At 33.8% G+C, this 21,069-nt stretch overlaps 1 protein-coding gene across 2 annotated transcripts in view; it reads left to right on the top strand.

The window, feature by feature from the left end:
- Rbm46 (RNA binding motif protein 46) overlaps positions 1-10,284 on the top strand; it is a 33,754-nt gene extending 23,470 nt beyond the window's left edge. The window contains exon 4 of one of the 2 annotated variants that reach the window (XM_076864958.1): positions 10,085-10,284. In XM_076864958.1, the coding sequence (XP_076721073.1) occupies positions 10,085-10,284 (200 nt within the window). Of the gene's footprint in view, positions 1-918; positions 975-10,084 lie in introns of those variants that run through there. The other variant, XM_076864959.1, reaches the window with a different exon arrangement.
- The last annotated feature ends 10,785 nt before the right edge of the window (positions 10,285-21,069 follow it).

The raw sequence follows: 21,069 nt of genomic DNA, 5'->3' as shown, positions 1-21,069 counted from the left end.
AGTTCGCTTACCATGATATCCTCCAACTCCATCCATTTACCTGCAAATGCCATAATTTTATTCTCTTTTAATACTGAGTAATATTCCATTGTGTATATATACCACAATTTCTTTATCCATTCATCTACTGAAGGGCATTTAGGTTGGTTCCATAGTTTAGTTATTACGAATTGAGCTGCTATAAACATTGATGTGGCTGTGTTACTATAGAATGCTGATTTTAAGTCCTTTAGATATCAACCGAGGAGTCAAATAGTTGTTCCATTTCATGTATTCTGAGGAGTCTCCATACTGCTTTCCAGATTTGTTGCACCAATTTGCAGTCCCACCAGCAATGTATGAGTGTGCCTTTTCCCCCACGTCCTCGCCAACACTTATTGATTGTATTCTTAATAACTTATGCACAGTGTTTTTTTTTAGCATGTAATTCGATGTATATCCTTGACAGAAAGCTTTAAGGAATATAAAAAAGAAATAACTACTAAAATAGATGGATGCCCACAGTGTGCTATATATGGTTAACTTAGGTTTTAAGTAAATTTTGCTTAGATTCTTTGGCTCTTATAAATTAGGTAATCTCATTTATTTCTAAAATCCTTTCTTTACCTGAATAGAGTACTATTTCTTGGAAATTCCAAGAAATTAAGTTCTAGTAAGAACTTAATTCACTTAGAAAAATAAATATATTTGGATATATTAGCTGTAATTTTCATTTAGATATAAAAATAGTGTTCTCTGCTCATCTTTACAAAACTTCAGAAGTTATAACTATTTGCCACTTGTTTCTTTTGCTCTAAATTTATTTTCTTATATAATGATCAAAAGTTTTTAACTAAAGCTATCAAGGATTCCATGCACTTCCAAGATAGGGATAATATCACTCTAAAGACAATTCTTTTCTGTCTCCACTGCTTACAGACAGGGAACACAATCTCTTCAGCCTGGACCTGTGTAGAAGAATATGGAGAAAATAAACAGGTAAGAGAAAGTCTCTTAGGAGTATTATGATATATCTAGTTTTCAGAAAACCAGTTTTAAGTTGTTCTTTTGGATATAAGAAATATTCAGAATTGTCTAATAAAACCTTGTGGGCTGTTTTGTTTTTACTAGTTCTGTTACTTGCTGGTTCATTAATCAAAATTTTAAAGTTAAACTTTTATTTTCAAAACTTTGAACTTGTTATGTACACTAAACCACTGAGATCGTAAACATTATTGTAAATTAGAGATGGAGTGAGCCTGTTACATTTTTATATGTTATATTTTATATATTATCTAGTATTTCTCAAAATTGTCAGAAAATGGGACTCTAATATTTTTCAATCTTATCAAGCCAAAATCTTATTAGATCAATTTATAATAAAATTAATATTTATTAGAATTCACCAAGCTACTGGGAAAGATAAACTGCAGTAGGAAGTTAAAGGCAATTTGTGGTTTGAGTGAGGATTATTACTGTTGAGTCTCCTTTATATATGTAGAGGCAAAGAAAATAGTATCCTGGTAAACAATGCATGTGCTGTTTCTGTGTGCTTGTGTAAGTTAATTCTCCTTTTTGTACTTCCATTTTCTCATTGTCAAAGGGGTTGAGAAAGAGTATTTATGAATCTATGTAAGGATTCAGTTGTACTGATCTAGTATGGTTATTTTGGCACTTATGAAGTCCTCATTAACTATTAATTATTATAATTAATATAATCTAGAGATATATATATACTACAAAAAGAAATATATTATTATTTTTGAGACTTGTAACTTTATTTTTATAAATATTAAATTTTAGCTCAAAATTCAAATATATGATACTGGTCTCAGAACTACTTTCTTTACAACTTTTTATGGTTTAAATTTTGATTTATGAGGACTGATTTTGCTGACAGAAATGAAACTTGAAAAGTTTCTAAGGCTTTCTATATTCTTCTCATTTGTGCCTATAATTTATTTAGTGAGTCACAATTTGTTCTGAGTTTTAAAGCCTAGATTGCCATTGCACAAGTCATAATTTTTCCTCTCCTAAGCTGCTTGTACTATTCTCAAAATGTTTAGAAACTAACATTAAAAGGAGTTTGCCTTAATTATCTCAGTACAAAGGTATCAAACTTTGAAACTCTAGACATGATTTGTTTGGTGTCTTTAGTTCTTCGAAAGGAAAGCAATTAGACTTAGTTTCAATAGAAATAGTCATTTTTTGTTTCATATTTGGCCCTCTTTGATTCTTGTTGTTGTTGTTGAGGTGTCAAGTCTTGACCTCTATAGAGTGATTTGAGTTTGTAATTGCTATGTTTTAACATATTTGAAGAATTTTTCAGTTTTATTTTTAATGTTTTTATTATACATTAATCCCCGTTAGAGTTCTTCCTATATTGATTTTCCAAGTTGTTCAGTGAAATAACTATAAGGTCAAAAAAGTTTGGGGAAAGCTATACTACATATGCCCCTTGGAAAATTATCATGAGTATTATCATATTAAATAATTAAGGTAGAAACCTTTTCTTCTTTCAAGTTTTTTTTTTTCTCTTAAACTTTTCCCAAGATGATTTTGCTGAGGGATTTTTCTTTTAGGGATGCGTATTCTTGAATTGTATGGGATGTAATTTGGAAACAGTGAAGCTAACCCAAAATACTTTGGGTTTTGTTTTTTTGTGTGTTTGTAACTTTATTGAGGTTTAATTGAAATAACAACAAAATATACCTAATTGAAGTATACACTTTGGTTCTTTTTGATTAATGTATATATGTCTGTAAAATGACAATATAATCAATAAAATAAACATTTCCATCTTCCTTAAAAGGTACTGCATGCCCGTTTGTATTCTAGTCTTCCTTCTTTTCTTGTCAACCACTTAGTTTGCATTTTTTAGAATTTCACACCCTTGCTTTTAAAGATTTAAATTTTAATCCTTAGATAACTTAGAATAAAATAGCTGTAATTCTTAAAATAAAGGTACAATAGCTGACAAATATGTGTGTTTATGCTAGTTGTTACACACTGGCAAAATTTCATGGGAAGATTTTAAAGCTGAAATCATTACTTTTGAATATATTGTAAATTAAAAAAATAATTTTGGTTTAAAAACAAAAGCCAATGATTTTTTTTCCCACTAAAACAATTTGAAAAGTAATAGAGAACTAAGCAGAACTTTATAAGGAAGCAGTTATGTATGGTTAACTTTATTTCCTCTTCAGCCATTTATTACTAAGATTACACTATTCAGTCACTTTTAAAATCATCTTAAACAGAAATTCATAAGCTACTCTGTGAGTCTAGTCTTAGAAAAATGTATTGGTCCCTTCAAGTCTGCTACTTGCCTTTTGCTGTTAGTAGCCTGATAGGGAACATTAAGTAGAGAGCAAATTTTTAAAAAGTGATTGTAATAGGGCAAATGAGATTTTTTAAATGTCAGTAAATTTCCCAGCCAAAAGTATACTTAAAATTTTCTAATTCATGATTTTCAAAATCTTACAGGTTATAAAATGCTTAAAAATCAACAGCCTGGAGAAATTTTTTTTCTGTGCTTTATAGTTAGCTCTTGGTTTTCTATACTAGAATGGGAAGTACAAAATATTTTTTAAAATGTGATTTGTACTCCAATATAGAATTTTTTTATCTCTGTATTTTTTCACAATATTAGTATTTCAGTTAAAGAAAGTTATTCAGTTATGATTATTGAGTGTTAGAAATTGAAATTATAAAATGGTAAAATGAGGAAGTTTTTTAACATTTCAATACAGAGCCACAGAAATTTAAAAGAAATGTTTAATATATGTATTAAAGGCTTGAGAAATGTATTTCATAGACAAAAGAACGTAGTTGAGTTTTTGGAAAATATAGGATTTGAAATTTTGGTCTTTAATATGTGTACATAGTTATTATAGTCATCCTCATACATGCTGGTAAGAGTGCAAAATGGTTTAGCCACATTGGAAAAATTTGGTAGTTCTTTAAAAATTGAGACAGATTTATCAATACAACTTAGCAGTTCTGTGCCTGTGTATTTACTCAAGAGAATTGAAAACAAATCCACACAGAAATTTATACATACTACTCCTTAATAACATTATTTTTAATAGCCCAAAGGTAGAAACAACATAAATATTATCAAATAACGAAAGGATAAATTTAATGTTGTCTATCCATACAATGGAATTATTCAACCATAAAAGGGAATGAAATACTGATAACATCCTATAATATGGAACCTTGAAAACATTATTCTAAGAGGCTATTTTCAGAGACTATGGAAGTTGTATGATTTCACATAAATTTATGTGAAAAGTCCAGAATAGGCAAATTTATATGTATAAATTAGTGTTTGCTCAAAAAGAGGGAATGGGGACTGACTGCTAATGGGTACTGAGTTTCTGTTTAGGATGATAAAAATGTTCTGGAATTAGAATGGTGGTAGTTGTACAAACTTTGTGAATATATTGACAGTTGCTGAATTTTATACTAATGGTTCATCCAAAAGAGGGTGGATGTGGTGGTAGTACTAAGGTAGATAAACAAGAAGAAGAAAGAAACCAATTAAGAAATTGGATGTGGCTCAAGTGGTAGCGTGCTCGCCTAGCTTGCGTGAGGCACTGGGTTCGATTCTCAGCACCACATAAAAATAAAATAAACATGTTGTATCCACCTAAAACTAAAAAATAAATATTTAAAAAAAGAAATATACTTTTTAATGGAAAATTAGTCTGAAGTGTAGTTAGAAATAAAAGATGAAGATAGCCAAAATTAATATGAGAGGACCCTTTGAATTCATGTTTAAGGTTTTTTTGTTCGTTTTTAAAATACTTTTTTAGTTGTCACTGTACATTTTGTTTATTTTTTATTATATGTGGTGCTGAGAATTGAACCCAGTGCCTCGAACATGCTAGCTACACTGAGCTACAACCCCAGCCCTCATGTTCAAGTTTTTATTAAGGGGTTTCCTCATTTTTAATACAGAGAAGCATCTCCAGAAATAGTGCTTTAGTCCAAACGTGCAGTATGGAATTAGATATAAAATGAGAAACATTTAATAAATTAGCATGTCTGTTCCTTATATTTTCACTGAGAAACACATTGGTGATACTCACTACCAGGTGGTCCTCGTGCTGGACGGAGAATACAATAGACCAAATTGTAAAAACTACATAAACAGTTATGTGTTAATGTACTGCCAGTCTCTACACTTGCTCCTGTGTCAGTTGTGGCTGCTTTCCTGTTCATTCCACATTCATCAACTGAAGCTCTGAATCCAGGGTTCTTGTGAGCCATTACTGCTGGAATTGAATTGGAACTTAAGGTTAAGCCTATATGTTGATATTCTTTTCCCATATATTTTTATTGGTGCATTGTAATTCTATATAAAGGTAGGATTCATTATTACATATTCATATATGTGTAGGATATAACAATAATTTGGTCAGTGTCAATCCTCTGTATATTTTCCCTTTCCCTCTTCTTCCTCCCCCTTCCCTATTTTCTACTCCAGTTCTGCTCTGCCTCAGATTTTTATGAGACCCCCCTGCCCCACATCTTTCTTTTACTTATTTCTCTTTAGCTTCCACATATGAGAAAAAAACATATGACATTTGTCTTTCTGAGTTTGGCTTGTTTAGTCTTTATGTACATCAGAGTTGTTCTTTGAAAGTATTTGTATTCATTCAGAATATAAATATGAAATCATAGAAAATTTGATTACAATACCATCTCTAACATAATATTAGAGCAGTTGTTCTTACATCTTTTCTTCAAATGAAATATTACATAAATTTAGCATATAAAACAAGGAAATGCAGGAGCTTCATGGGTTGAAATGGGAGGTGTGGGAATGGGTAGGTAGGTGCAAGTAAAATCCAATTAGAGTAGCACTATCTGCTTTACTTCTGTTCTCCTGCCTATAATAATCTAAAATACTTTCTTTTGAAAATCCTGTTTAAGAATATTGCCCAAGTGAAAAAGCTTGATCAAATGAAAATAATACTTCCTAGGAATCAGGATGCCTGATCTTAAACTTACTCTTTCTCCATTCAGCTCTGGGAATATAAATCAATCACTTACTCAGTCATCTTCTGTCTCTTGTCATTCATATGGAAGAGGTCATTAGAGACTTCTACTATCTCAACCTATTTCTGGTCTGTTATTTAGGATCAAAGAATTTGATTAGTATCATCAATAAAAAGACAAAGCCAATAAAATTGAGCAAAAGGCTTGAGCAGATAACTTTACCAAAGATGTCCAAGTGCTCAATAGCCACATTACTAGTCATAAGGGAAATCAAAATTAAAATTACAATGAGATAAAATTTCACATGCACTAGAATGACTATAATTAAAAATGCTGGCAATGCCAAATGTTAGGATATAGAGTAATTAACTAGAGGTCTTACGTTTTGCTAGTGTATATATAAAATGGGCACAGTGGAAAATTCTCTTTTATGTGACCCAGCAGTCCCATTCTCAGTTATTTACCCAAAACTTATATGTTTGAATATATTTATGAAATATTTGTGTAAGAAGGTTCATAGCAGCTTTATTCATAATACTCAAAAACAACTCAAGTGTTACATCAATAAAAACAACTCAAGTATTCTATCAATGGGTGAACAAAGAAATTGTTATATATTTATACAATGGAATAATAACAAAAGAAAGCAAATTACTATATGATATGAATGAATGTTAGAGATTATATTGAAAAAAGCTAGGATAAAAAACCTTAAAATTAATAAAGTCCAAAACCAATAAAGCTAATCTGTGATGATAGAAATCAGAAAGTGGTTGCTTCCGACAGAAAGGCTCTTGACTGAAGAGGGGCACAGGAAACTTCTGGATTGTTGGATATTTTTTATAATTTGTTTGGGTTTTGGAATACATGATTTATACAGTTATCAAAACTCATTGAAATGAACACATAGGGTTTATGCATCTTATTTTGTGCCAGTTGTACCTCAGTTTGAAGCATTAAGACAGTTGAATAATATGAAGTATAAGTTAAATTCTGAAGTTGGCTCTGTGTCATTCCTTAAGAAGGGGCAAAGGGAATACAGATCCCTTTCTGAGGCAGAAACAGTGGGAAGAGTTAAGGATGTTAATTGGGAAGAAAAACCAGGGTGGGCAAATATGTGCTAGGAATTTAACTCACATTAATTTCTCCATAAACATTAAAGGGATTTTCTGCTGTTTTCTGTAATGTGCAAATTATATGTTAGAGCTAAATAAAATGTGATTCTACTTCTAGGTTTAGGCCACTGGTTAAGTATTTTGAGTTTATATTTCGTCCATTATCTTATTTGATATGTATTTTATTTTTGATCACCCAGATGTTTTTCTGAATATATTTAGATTCTTAGTGGTTTTAGGAGTAAAATTTATTTTTGATGTGCTTATAAAACTTTATCCAACTTTTTTGCTGCCTAATTTTTGTAGGATTTGGAGGGAAAGTTGTTTTCTTATTCTTTTTTTAAAAATCAAGTTGGCATTTTTTATTGATTTTTTTTTTTAAATAAATGACAGTGGAATGCATTACAGTTCTTGTTACACATATAGAGCTCAATTTTTCAGATCTCTGGTTGTATGTAAAGTATATTCACATCAATTCATGTCTTCATACATGTATTTTTTTGGATAATGATGTCCATTACATTCCACCATCCTTGCTAACTCCCTGCCGCCTCCTTTCCCCTTCCACTCCTCTGCCCTATCTAGAGTTTGTCTATTCCTCCCATGTTCCCCCTCCTTATCCCTGCAAATGCCATAATTTTATTCTCTTTTATTGCTGAGTAAAATTCCATTGTGTATATATGCCACATTTTTTTTTATCCATGAGTGAAGGGCATCTGGGTTGGTTCCACAGTTTAGCTATTGTGAATTGTGCTGCTATAAACATTGATATGGCTGTGTCCCTGTAGTATGCTCTTTTAAAATCCTTTGGGTATAGACTGAGGAGAGGGATAGCTGGGTCAAATGGTGGTTCCATTCCCAGATTTACAAGAAATCTCCATACTGCTTTCCATATTGGCTGCGCCAGTTTGCAGTCCCACCAGCAATGTATAGAGTGTACCCTTTTCCCCACATCCTCGCCAACATTTATTGTTGTTTGTCTTCATAATAGCTGCCATTCTGACTGAAGTCAGATGATATCTTAGAATAGTTTTTATTTGCATTTCTCTAATTGCTAGAGATGATGAACATTTTTTTGTTATATTTGTTGATTGATTTTATATCCTCTTCTGAGAAGTGTCTGTTTAGGTCTTTGTCTCATTTATTGATTGGGTTATTTATTTCTTTATTTTTTGGTGTTTAGCTTCTTCACTTATTCTATATGAATTAATACATGAGAATCAACATATAATTTTATATTTAATTTAGTTTCCCTAAAAATATGGGAATACATCAGTTGATGAGTGTTTAAGTTAAAGATTTACAGTAGCAGATTGTCAAATGCAGATATGCTAATGAGCATTGTGCTAGTAGCCAGCTATTTGTTTAGCTTCTTTTTGAAGTCTTCTGAAAACATCTCTGTGTGCATATTTCATGAATAGGCTGCAATACCTACCTCTTGAATAGATGTAAACCTAAAACAAAAGTTGTTTTGTCTTTGAAAACTACATTTCCCTATCTGCAGAAGTCTTCTCTTTTGATTTATGTTGTAGATGACCTCATTGGTAAAATTTAAAGAACTAGGTGCATCATAGTATGTGGCTAGTAAGGAACTGACTGATTTAGTACTTTTCAAAAATGCAGTTATAATATAGGAACATTGTTTCAGTATTTTAAACACTCCTGCATAGTGAATTATTAAAAAAAAAAAAAGGAAAAAAAATATTTGAAACCTGGAGTCATGCTACTTCAGAGGGTGATGAAACAAAGTAATTCCTTATCCAGTTTCAAAATACTGAAAATATTTTGAACTGTATATGTTATATGTATTCATGTTTTTCTCAAGCTGCTTATTGATCTTTTTATAAAATTTAAAAGGTTATGAAAGTATTTTGAGTTTTACAATGCTAGAAGTTAAACCTGTATTTAACTGATTTTTATTTTTTCCATTTTTTCTTAACTAGGTCCTTTCTGATGTTGCTTGAGCTTATTCTTCTGCAGTTGATCTCATTCCTGTTGGCTAAACATTAAGTCCCCTGACAACATTAAGTTAATGCTCATATGTTTTAGGCCTCATTTGTAGTACCACGATAGTATTATAGAAAAGAAAAACTTTACATTTTAGATGACCTAATTCCTTTTTTTCTATTTCTAGAAACATGATAACTTTTATAAATAGTCATTGTCACACTTTGGCTTATCTACACTAAAGAACATAGTTGAGTTTTTGGAAACTACAGGATTTGAAAATTTGGTCTTTAGTATACACACATAATTATTACAATTAATGAAGCAGGAAATTATTGGTGCATAAGATGGATATTTATTGTGGAACTGTAATATTTCAAATATAATTGTTTTTTAAATAATTTGGGTTAATTTTTGGATATTTTTCTATACTATAAGTTGATAATGGTTTCTTAAAAGTTTATTTTATCAACATGATTCATTTTACTATTTTGTGGTACCAGTAGGACTCTAATGTTAAATTGGTATGTTGAGTTTATAAATGTTTATATTAGCATTTAAATAATGAAATATTGGACAGTTAGTTTCTACCAAATGTTTCTGAAATCCAGAGGTAAATGTTTCTACTGGTTTGATGTCTAATATAGTTTCAAAAAAAGCAACTATGAATTTTCTGTTTTTTTATCTTTTCTTCATGAACTGCCCCTTAGTGTCAGAACAGGAGAAGAGAAATCAGAGGTTCTCTTTTTCTGTGTTAAAAAAATTATATAAATAAAGACAAGGAGTATATTCTAGTAAGATCTCTGAAATGCACTGTGTCAGTGAAGGCAACATTAATACTGACTTGATAAAACTAAGGACTTGAATTGCAGTGAATATGGAAATAATCTTTACCACCAGTACAGTATCATCAGGATTTTAAAATGTTAGAACATTATGTTAAAATGTGATTATAATTTTAATGCTTTATCTCTTTGAATTAAATTTGTGTCCATAAAGATGTGCAGCATAATTGTTCATGTATTTATTTACAGACTACAATTTCCGTCGCAGCTCAATAAATAGTCTTTCCCCTGTTAGTGCTACCCTCTCTTCTGGGACTCCCAGCGTGCTTCCTTATACTTCAAGGCCTTATTCTTATCCAAGTTATCCCTTGTCACCAACAATATCTCTTGCTAATGGCAGCCATGTTGGACAACGACTATATATCTCCAATCAGGCCTCATTCTTCTGAAGAAAATCTGTAAACATTAGTATGAAAATTTCTTGTGAAAAGCATGCAAATTAAAATATTGTTTTATTTTAGAATCGGGTTTGCACATTTGGCTTCAAAAATGATATGTTTATGCCAACATAATAAACATCTGCTATAATTCAAAGAATAACATAGAGTTGCAAAATTTATAAAAATGGAAAGTTTAAAAAGTTATTCAGTGGTTTAGCAAGCTACTATTCTTTTTAAACTTTTGAGATTTTCTTATTTCCTAAGTGGGTAATAGATCCCAGTAATTTGTTAATTTTTTTTTTGTATAACTTTGCAGTATAGCATTTTACAAATGTAAACCACTTGAAGACAATGGTTATACTAGATTGATGACCAAGGATCTCTATCTGTATTGGAAATTGGAACACTTATATAACCAGAAGCATCTAGCTATTATGTAGAAAGAAATGATGAGGCAAAAAGATTAATATACAAATTTTATGCAGTACTAAAGAAAAAACAATCTAACATTGTGGTCCTTGAAAATAACTAAATATTTTAGTTAATAATTATTTGTTACAAAAATTGTAATTTTGCTGTTAATATATTTAAGGTTTTTATAGTTATGCTTCATTTGTGTTTTTGATATTCGCTGTATTGTTTGAATAAGAAGTGTTATGGTTTTTTAATGTTGAAATCATGTGTTGTTTAATTTTTGTACTTGAATTCAAACTTTGACATTAAATATGTGATGCTTCTCATACATGTGTTTTATTTTAATTAGAAAGCACATACCCAAAAATTAGGTCTCACAATCATTGTGATCTTGGAGAACAGTTTTCCTTACTTGGTTATATATAGTTATAGGATCATTGGTGCAGTGTCTTTTTGAAACCAAATCATGGAATATTATATAGGGAGAAAATTGTTAGCTTTGTGATACAGTAACAAAAACATTTTCAGGGGCAATAGAAATATTGTTTAGACTCACTGAAGTTTCTCCCATTTACTTAAAAATAATTCAGTGAATTCAGATCATTTTGACTATTCATTGGTTTAGTAATGTACATTCATAATGATTTATAATGACATTTTCATAATTGATGTCAGTGATGAAAATCTTAGATATCAAACATTACCTTTGTTGATTAGCTCACTCCACCTGTACAGACCTAACATATGCATATAATTTGAAATGGTTGCAGATAACTTTTCTACCAACTTGAGTTTGTAATAGAAGGTATGTGAATAGTAAATTCGTCTTGTAATTCTCTAAAGGTGGTTTATTACACATAAGTCATACTTAACTTTTTTACAATTTAAATGAGCATGGGCACTAAATCAGCACTATTTTTTCCCTACACAGCTGTGTCTGAATTGCATAGATTTTGCCGTTTAATTGCCATATGTTTATAGTTCACAGTTGCATATCACTCATTCAGCAGACATGCGGTGTTCTATTTTTTGATGGCTGGTGATAGCCTTGTCATACACAGGTGACTCAGGCTTTAAGACAGAAGAAAATGAGACACAATTAGTTTTTTATAAAAATGTTTGGAATAACCCAAATGACAAGTTTCCACATTTTTTTTTTTCATTTTGGAAAAAAAAATTTGAGCGAGCTTACCAACAACACCAAGTGTTTGGTGATACGTGTTAAAACAGTGGAAAATGTGTAACTAAGCTTTGGTATCACATTGAATTACCACTTCTGCCATTAACAGCTCTTTGAACTTGGATTTTTTTTTTTTTTTTGTACCAGGAATTGAACCCAGGGGCACATAACCACTGAGCCACATCCCCAGCCCATTTTTAAATTTATTTAGAGAAAGAGCCTCTCTAATTTGCTGAGGCTGGTTTGAATTCACAATCCTCTGCCTCAGTCTCACAAGGTTTGCTGGGATTACAGGTGTGTACCACCATACCCAGCTAGGTTCTTCTTTTTAAGTTGGATTTATCAATCTTTTCTATTAAGGTTCTAGAATTTTGAGTTGTTGCTACAGAAACCTCTCCCACTTTACATAAAAACAAAGGAGAGAGATAAAGTTAATTAAACTTTCTGCATACCTTTTTTGTTTAGAGGGGAATTTAAGCCAAATGTACATGGCTCCATAAGCAGGTCACATCCCGACATATTACCAGAGTTCTTTGCGAAAAAAGTGGCACACAAATTCTGACATATCCTGTCTTTAGAAATGGTCATGATATATCTCATTGGACAGGGAAACGTTTCTAAAGACAGGTTATGTCAGAATTTGTGTGCCACTTTTTGCAAAGAACTCTGGCTAATATGTGGGAATGTGACCTGTTATGGAGCCATGTACCATTTTGCTTAACGTCCCCTCTAAACAAAAAGGTATGCAGAAAGTTTAATTAACTTTATCTCTCTCCTTTGTTTTTATGTTAAAGTGGGAGAGGTTTCTGTAGCAACAACTCAAAATTCTAGAAACCATAATAGAAAAGATTGATAAATCCAACTTAAAAAGAAGAACCTAGCTGGGTATGGTGGTACACACCTGTAATCCCAGCAACTTGGGAGACTGAGGCAGGAGGATTGTGAATTCAAAGCCAGCCTCAGCAATTTAGAGAGGCTCTTTCTCTAAATAAAATTTAAAAATGGGCTGGGGATGTGGCTCAGTGGTTATGTGCCCCTGGGTTCAATTCCTGGTACAAAAAAAAAAAAAAACAAACCAAACCAAAAAAACAACCCTGCACGGCAAGATAGAACTATAAGTTGTTATTAAGTTACATCAAAAGAAAACAAACTGGAGAAATACTTAGATTATTTCACAAAGGGCCAATCTCTAGTTTCGAGGTACTGATGAGTTAAAAAATTACGCAATGGAAAAATGGATAAAAAGTCTGACCAGACTGATGTCAGATGTCATATAAAGAGATACTTTATCTCATTAAAATCAATAAAAGTTTAGATAAAATTGAAAGTTCTATAAATTTTAGGTGAATCTTTATTGTCATACATTGCCAATGCAATTATTAATTGCTTATTTCACAGAGAATAACTTGACAGCTATTGATATTGCAGATACATCTTTGGATCCAGCAGTCATACTTTTTTGAGATATACTTGTGTGTGTGGAATGATATATGTGAGGCTATTCATCATTGGGGAACTGCTTTAGGAATACATTTATCAGTACACACTAAGACATGTACAAAAGACAAAATTCTCTATTCCTGAATGAGATAATGCTAAGCAAAAGACTGTTAAAAAAGGTACAGAAATGTATGTGTAATAATTCAGTATGCTATTTTTGGGTAAAGAAGAGGGAAACAACAATTACATATGCCTACAGTGCACATAAAACCCTGGAAGGATAAACAGAAAACAAGTATTCTCGACAGAAGTAGATGAAATCACCCTGCAGAAGTTCCTTTTATTTTTAGAAAGTGCAGTGGTACATAATTTCAACCAACAAGACATATAATTGTTCTTATAAGCAAAATGGGAGATCTTTTTGTGAACAGTAATCCAAACAGAAACACATTAGGAAAAGCTGCACTGATCTGTTTATTGAATATTCAGAAATTTTGAGTAGAACCTCAGGGTAAAATAAAGCTCTCCAGGAGATTAACAATACACAAGCACTATATATATACTTCATTAGTTTTGACTCATTAGGTCCAGTGGACTTGAAATGTGTCACTAATTATATCCTGTGTATGGGCATGAAGCATTTTCAACTTCTGATGGGAAAAATCGCTTTGAAGATCTCTGGGATTTGGAGCAAAGCCCTGATCTCTTAGTTTCCTTTTGAGAAGTAGTCCTTAGTTAATGATTAGGCCTTAATAGAAACTGACTATAGGATACCAAATAAAGTGAGTTGCCCATCATGAATTGGATGTTACCAAATTCATGAGGCTGAGAATGTCTAACATCGAAAGGGTTTGTGGTGACAAATTTGAGGCTTCTTTCTGCCAGAGCGCCAGGCCTTAGTCTGTTGTATCATGGAAGGTTCCTAAGATCAGTTGTGCTCATTTTAGGAATAAGTCAAGAATATATTATCCTAAGGATAATAGTGAAAGTTGCCATCATGTTCATCCATAAGAAGTAAAAAGAGCTATGGGTAAATGGCAGATCTCAGTGTCTCAGTGGAAATAAGGGAGCAGGTAGCAGGGGAGGGGAAGGAGAGGTAGTGGGGACTGAATTAGCACAAGATATGCTCCATATTTTTTTTTTTTTGGTACCAGGGATTGAACCCAGGGCTGCTCAACCATTGAGCCACATCCCCAGCCCTTTTAAATATTTTATTTAGTGGTCTTGCTGTGTTGCTTAGGTGCTTGCTAAGTTTTTTGCTGAGGCTGGCTTTGAATTTGTGATCCTCCTGCCTCCATCTCCTAAGCTGCTGGGATTATAGGCATGTGCCACCTCTCCTGACCATTTTCATGCTTTTATAATTATGTCAAAATAGATTCCACTGTCATATGTAACTAGAACCAATAAAAAGAACCAATAAAAAAGGAAAGTTGCCAAAACCAAAAATCTCTTTACACATCCTATAGAAACTATACAAAGCTAAAACAAAAACAAATCATACATTACTCACCTCTTCAACATAACAAGAGAACACTATAATTTTCAAATTACTTGTAAATAAATATATAAATACCAAATTCTAGCAGAGTAATTTTTTTCTCAAGTTCTTGTATAAGCCTTTGTGGAGAATAAGGGCTCATGAGTCTGGAAAACTAGAAAACAGGAGAGGAGAGAATCTAAGGTAAGCTAACAGAATATCCCTAGTGTGAAAACACTATATAAAGAAGAGGACTTAGAATTGTGTGGCTCTGAGAGGACAGTCTTGGAAAGGTATCCCAGTTGGGAGAAAATAGTAAAAAAAAAAAAAAAAAAACTGGGATATACCTTTTAGATGTGACTGGTGAAGGAGTTAAAAAACGGGGAGGGGATTCACAGTCCTGTAAGAGAAATAAGAACCAGAAAAAAATAAGGTGGGTGACATCAGCAAGATGGTGGAACAGGATTTTCTAGACCTGCTAAATCCCAGGGAGACATGGATTTAAAAGACACGACCAAACTGAAGCCAGTAGGGAAATTGGTGGCATCATCAGCAGAGCCCCTATCTTCGGCATGGTTTGGTTGGATTGAGAGAAATCCCCAACTCCTGTCTTTAATCTAAAGAGAAAAGAGTAAAACGTAGGTCCAACATTCTGACTTTTAGAGAACTTTACCAGAGGAGCCAGTTTCTATCTTGCTTGAATTCTGTCACTGACAGAAATGGGATACTGATTTGCAGATCTTAGAATGAAGTACATTTGAGTCTGCAATAATATATACAAACACCAGAGGGAGCTCCTGTACTGTGGCCCACTACAGCCCCAGAGACACTGCAGCATCCCTTACAGACCTTGAATAGAAACTGCTAAACTTCTTGGATTAGGAGATTGCACACACAGGAAAGGATGCATCATCAGAAAAGTCTTGAGAGGTGTCTGGAATTTCTAGGTGGGCTAAGTGGAGAAAGTCCTCTCTGAAACCAGATCACAAAATCTGGGAGTAGTGGCTGATTCTTTATGGAGCAAAAATCCGTGCCCCACACCAAATACAAAGAAACAGATAAACATGGCATTTTAGAGGGATACATAAAATCTCCAGAAACCAACCCTCAAAGAAATAGAGAAATATGAATTATCAAATAATTAGAAATTACCAGTGTAAGAATGCTCAATAAATTGAAAGCACAGGCCTCTACAGTAGTTGACTCACTTAATCCCCCGTTTCGGGATGCCCACTCTCATTTAATAACAAAGAGGGAGAATGTTGGGAGTCACCCTGGCTCCAAAGACTAACTTCCCCATCCCCCAAGAAGAGCTGTCCAATGGTGAGCCCTGCTGGCTCACATGATCCTACCATACAATGGTGATTCAACGTGAAATCAGGAAAACTATATGAATAGAATGGAAATATCACCAAAGAGAAACTACGAAGAAGAACCAAATAGGAATTTTGGAAATGAAAAGTACAATAACTGAATTGATAAATTCAATTGAGCAAACTTGTCCAGCCAGAAGAAAGCATCAGCAAACTCTAAAGGCAGAATTTTGATAACATAGAGATTAGTTGTGGCTAGTAGCACAGAAAACTTAATGGTTTGTTCTGTTGTCAGTATGTCATATGTAAAAGTGATATTTTATATCCCAACATAAAGATTTAAGGAATTTTTACATAAGCTAAACATCTCTGTGTTTGAACATTCATTTTGCTCTTCTTTTATACCATAATACAATTCCAAAATAAGCAATAGGAGCAATTTGCAGGAAATATGGAAGCAGCTGGTTACAAGTTACTTCTTACCCCTAATTTGAAAGATTTCATCCTTAAGGAGCTCATGTGTTCAGTCAGAAATCTCCTTATTCATTCACCAGATAATTCAATTTATGTTCACTGTAATCCACATTGTAATTAGTGATGGATATATAATGAGTGTACACTGTTCCTCTTTTTATAGGGAGAACTACTGATCAATATATAAATTCCTCCTTCAGGCCAAAGCTTCTGAATTTCTTATTAACAAAGATGTTTCTAAAAACTACAAGTGCCCACATCATTGTGTAGATCTCAATAAAAAATAAACGTCAGGGTTGCATGAATTCCATGTAGCAAAGATGTTAAGGTAAAGTACCACAGCTCCCTTTATTTAAATACACATTACAAAAGGCTCTTTGGGATGTTTCTCAACAATAGATAAAGCTTTAAAGGTAATATGCAGAGAACATTGGAGTGAAGAATGCACACCAAATTGCCATCCACTGAAGGGTATTTGACCCTTGAACTGGGAGTGTAGTTTATCTTATCCCCATTTCATTCGAGTATCAGACGTCTGGCTTTTTGAATTATTCAATACAATCAATGAAGTTAAATATTTTGGATGTCACTAAATAATTCGGGATAATATGCTGTGTGAACTCACAAAAATCGTTCTCTAAGCAGAGAAGGGGGCATAGTATTCCAGCTAGAAAAGTGATATATGCAATGGGGGCATTATGCATCACATGAATAGAGAATCAGAAGTGCAGATGGGGCAGAAGTTGCAGAACTAGACGAGGCTGTGAGAATGAAGAGCGAATCAGACACAAGCTTGGAAAGGAAAGTAGAGATCAGGTCATGAAGGGCTTATTAGGGAACTTGTGCTTACTCTATAGTTCATGGGAAAACCAATTAGAAGCTTAAATAGAGAAAAGAAATTATCACCTTCAAGTTTCTGAAACACGTTAGTTCCCAAAGCAGGACTTTTAGAAGGCAAATTGAGTGAGGCCTTAAAGACAGAAGCCCAGTTAGGAAGCTGTCACAGTCATCTAGACAACAGGTAACACGTCTGAACTTTGACATGGCAATTGAGCCAGAAAGAAAAGGATAAATTTAAAACATGGGTGGATATAGAAGCTCACTGTTTTAGAGGCAACTTTTTGTTGCTGTAATCAAAATACCCAATACATGACAAGAATAATTTAGAGACGGAGAAGTTTATTTTGGCTCATGGTTTCAGAGGTTCAGTCCATGCATCCAATGGAGTTGCCATTGCCAACTCCACTGCTCTGGATCCAAGATGAGGTAGAACATTACAGTGGAAGGGCATGGTGGAGGGAAAAAAAGGTCAGACCATGGCAAGTAGGAAGCAGAGTGAGCCGTGCTTACCAGGGACAAAATATAAACCCCAAAGACATACTCCCCAGTGATCCACCTCCTCCAGCTATATCCTGCCTGCCTACAATTACCACCCAGTCAATTCATATCAGTGGATTAATTCACTGATCAGGTTACACCTCTCATAATCATTTCCCTCTCTGAAAATTCTTGCATTGTTTCACACATGAGCTCTTGGGGAACACCTCATATCTAAACCATGATGTTGAGGAAGAGGGAAGAATACTGGGAAGTTCAAGCATGTATGCTAGGCATGAAATATTAAAATCAGCTTCATTTCTTCTGTTCTTTAAAATTCCTCATGTATTATAAGTATTGGAAAGTTGAAAACTACTTTTTTCAGATTCCTGTGCATCTATGATTCTGTATTTGATTTAGGTTCTGCTAATATGATGTACTCACAGGAAGTTTGAAATTTGGAGTTGAGATAGAGACCATATTGCCACTCCAGTGCTTTCTGGCAAGAAAAGTTAGGTGAATGTGAGTGTTTTCAGTGTTAGACATCAATTTCTAGTGGCTAGTCACCATGAATCACCACTGAGGGGCGGGGACCCTAAAACCTAAATTGTCCAACAGTGGGCTCTTGACGTATGTTGACTTAAGTTTTTAACTACTCAATTTCCTGTGTTAAATACCCTTCTGTAAGAAAAGCCTAGAATGTTTTCTATTCCTGCAGGGGGAAACATCCCCCAGTTTAAGAGAAAAAAAAACAATATTAAGAACCACAATGTCAGCAATTTGATTTAATATGAACCATACTCTTTTTTTAAAAAAAAGAGAGAGTGAGAGAGAGGGGGAGAGAGAGAGAGAGAGAGAGAATTTTTTTAATATTTATTTTTTAGTTTTTTCGGCGGATACAACATCTTTGTTTGTATATGGTGCTGAGGATCGAACCCCGGCCGCACGCATGGCAGGCGAGCGCACTACCACTTGAGCCACATCCCCAGCCCCATGAACCATACTCTTTTAAAACATGTGTGTGCTTAGTTCCTATTCTGTTTGTCTTGGATGAAGAGTCTATCCTCATGTATTGTTTTTTAATAAAAAAGGATTTCAAAAGAATGTGTCATCTCAAGTAACTCTTGATTGACCTTTGTGTAATATTTATTTCATATTCAGTTCTTGGATAGACTTTACCATCCAAGGATATAACTGGCTCTCTATTGTAATTTGTTGGTATGTATACAGAGATAAAGCTACTAGAATAAGGGATAATGGCTAAAGAAATAAAGTGAGCTATTAAGAAATGAATAAAATAGGAATATTCCATTCTTTAAAGAATTCCATTCATTGAAATTTATTGACTATCATCCATGTGGGCGGCACTCTGCTATAGGCTATGGATAGAAAAGTGAAGAGTCTGATGATTTTGACTTTTAATTCAAAGTGAAAAATAATTAACGTTTGGCAATAAATCATTTTAGACATTTCAATTTCTTGTCTTCATTTGTTTGCTTTTTAGTGTGGTGCTGTGGATTTAAAAACTTGGGGGTGCCCTATTGCTGAGTTATATCACCAACGCTTTTTATTTCTTATTTTGGGAGAGGGTCTCACTATGTTGCCAATGTTGGCCTTGAACTCAGCCACTGGATTCGCTGGCATTACAGATGTACACCACCATGTCCAGCTTCATTCTGATTTTTAAAACATTTCTCAGAAAGATAAATGGGATGCTTTTGTCTTCAGATTTTACTTTTGAGACTAGAGAGTTCACTTTTACTCTGACATTTCACTTTGTTCGCAACTGCCTAATGGTTACATACAGAGGTCTTTGCCAGATCTTGACTGCCTTTAACTTTCCTAAATTATTTAATTCGTAGAAGGCTTTACATGTGTTTGACCTGAAAGGTAATTTCACATGTACTATTTTCTTTAACCCTCCTTCATACACTCTAATGTTAGCACTTCAGTTAAATCATGTGAATTGGTAAAGATCCCTTTTTTCTCTCCACACCTCAGTACAATACCAAAGGTTTTGTTATTGTTTTTGTAATTTGGACATTTTTCTTTTCAGGATGCTCTCAATGCCCCTGAGTATCAAAAATTCAACAGCTATAGCCCAGTTAAGCCAACCATTTTCCCCCACCTTCTCTATTAACAGTTTTTATTCTTTCTCTTACTCTTGACAGATGCAAAGTCAGTCCCAAAGCTCACTGTTTTATTGCCAAATGTTTCTTTTTTTTTCCCATTCTGTTCATCTGCTGCCAACACACCCTAGAGTATGAACTAAGTATAATTAACAACCATAAAATACACTGTCCGGTAAGTGGTATGAAGAAAAAGACAAGGAAAGTGAGTGAAGGGCCATTCTCTGTAGAAGGAGCATGGCACTGGAGAAGATGATCGAATAAGTACTGAGGTCCGAGACTGATCAAGGCAGAAGCTTCCAGTACATCCATTTCAATTCAAAGAAGGACCATACCAGGGGGCCACTGTTGTCAGAACTTCCTGTGGAGCTGGCTAAGGAGGGCAGACCTGCATAGAACAACTTCTCCTTCCTTTCCTTTCCCTCCCTCCCATAGGTAGAGATCCCAAGGGCACTCCTAAATAAATATGCTAAAATCTGTGACTGTTGGTGCCCAGAGTCTGAAGAGCAAGCAAATGATAAGGTGGGGCTTTGGAGTTAGAGCACTCACCACTGAGCTGGCAGCAACCAAGACCACATCTTTGGCAGGTGGAGTGCAGATAGCATTGATAACCAGCAAGTCCTGCAGTTTCTAAAACTTACACTAGTGGTGAATCAAGATGGTATGTCAGCGAAAAGCAGTGTCCTAGCTGGCGCAAGGTATCATGTGTTTGAAAGGTAGGGAGATGTGCAAGGCCCTGGTTCAATCCCCAGGACAAAAAAAAAAAAAAAAAAAGAAGAAGAAGAAAGAAAGAAAAGGGGGTGGGATAAATACTAACTTTAAGAAAAATATTTGATGTCTACAGGTAAGTTTGATAGATTCTCTACAAAATGATAATGAAAGGCTGAGGGCATTTAATAGGCATTGAAAACCAAGTGTAGAAACTGTAGGGCCTAGGTAGCTTACAAAGAAGCTCTCATCCACTGCAGAGGGAGATCAGAGAAAGCTGTGGGCCTTCCTGGGACTTAAGCGGTAGAGTAGCTCAGTTCCAGAAAGTATGGAACTCCAAGA

This window comes from Callospermophilus lateralis, chromosome 8, assembly GCF_048772815.1.
Source record: "Callospermophilus lateralis isolate mCalLat2 chromosome 8, mCalLat2.hap1, whole genome shotgun sequence".
Classification (NCBI taxonomy): domain Eukaryota; kingdom Metazoa; phylum Chordata; class Mammalia; order Rodentia; family Sciuridae; genus Callospermophilus; species Callospermophilus lateralis.
The sequence above is the reverse complement of the archived record's forward strand: the minus strand, read 5'-3'. Positions and strand labels throughout refer to the sequence as shown.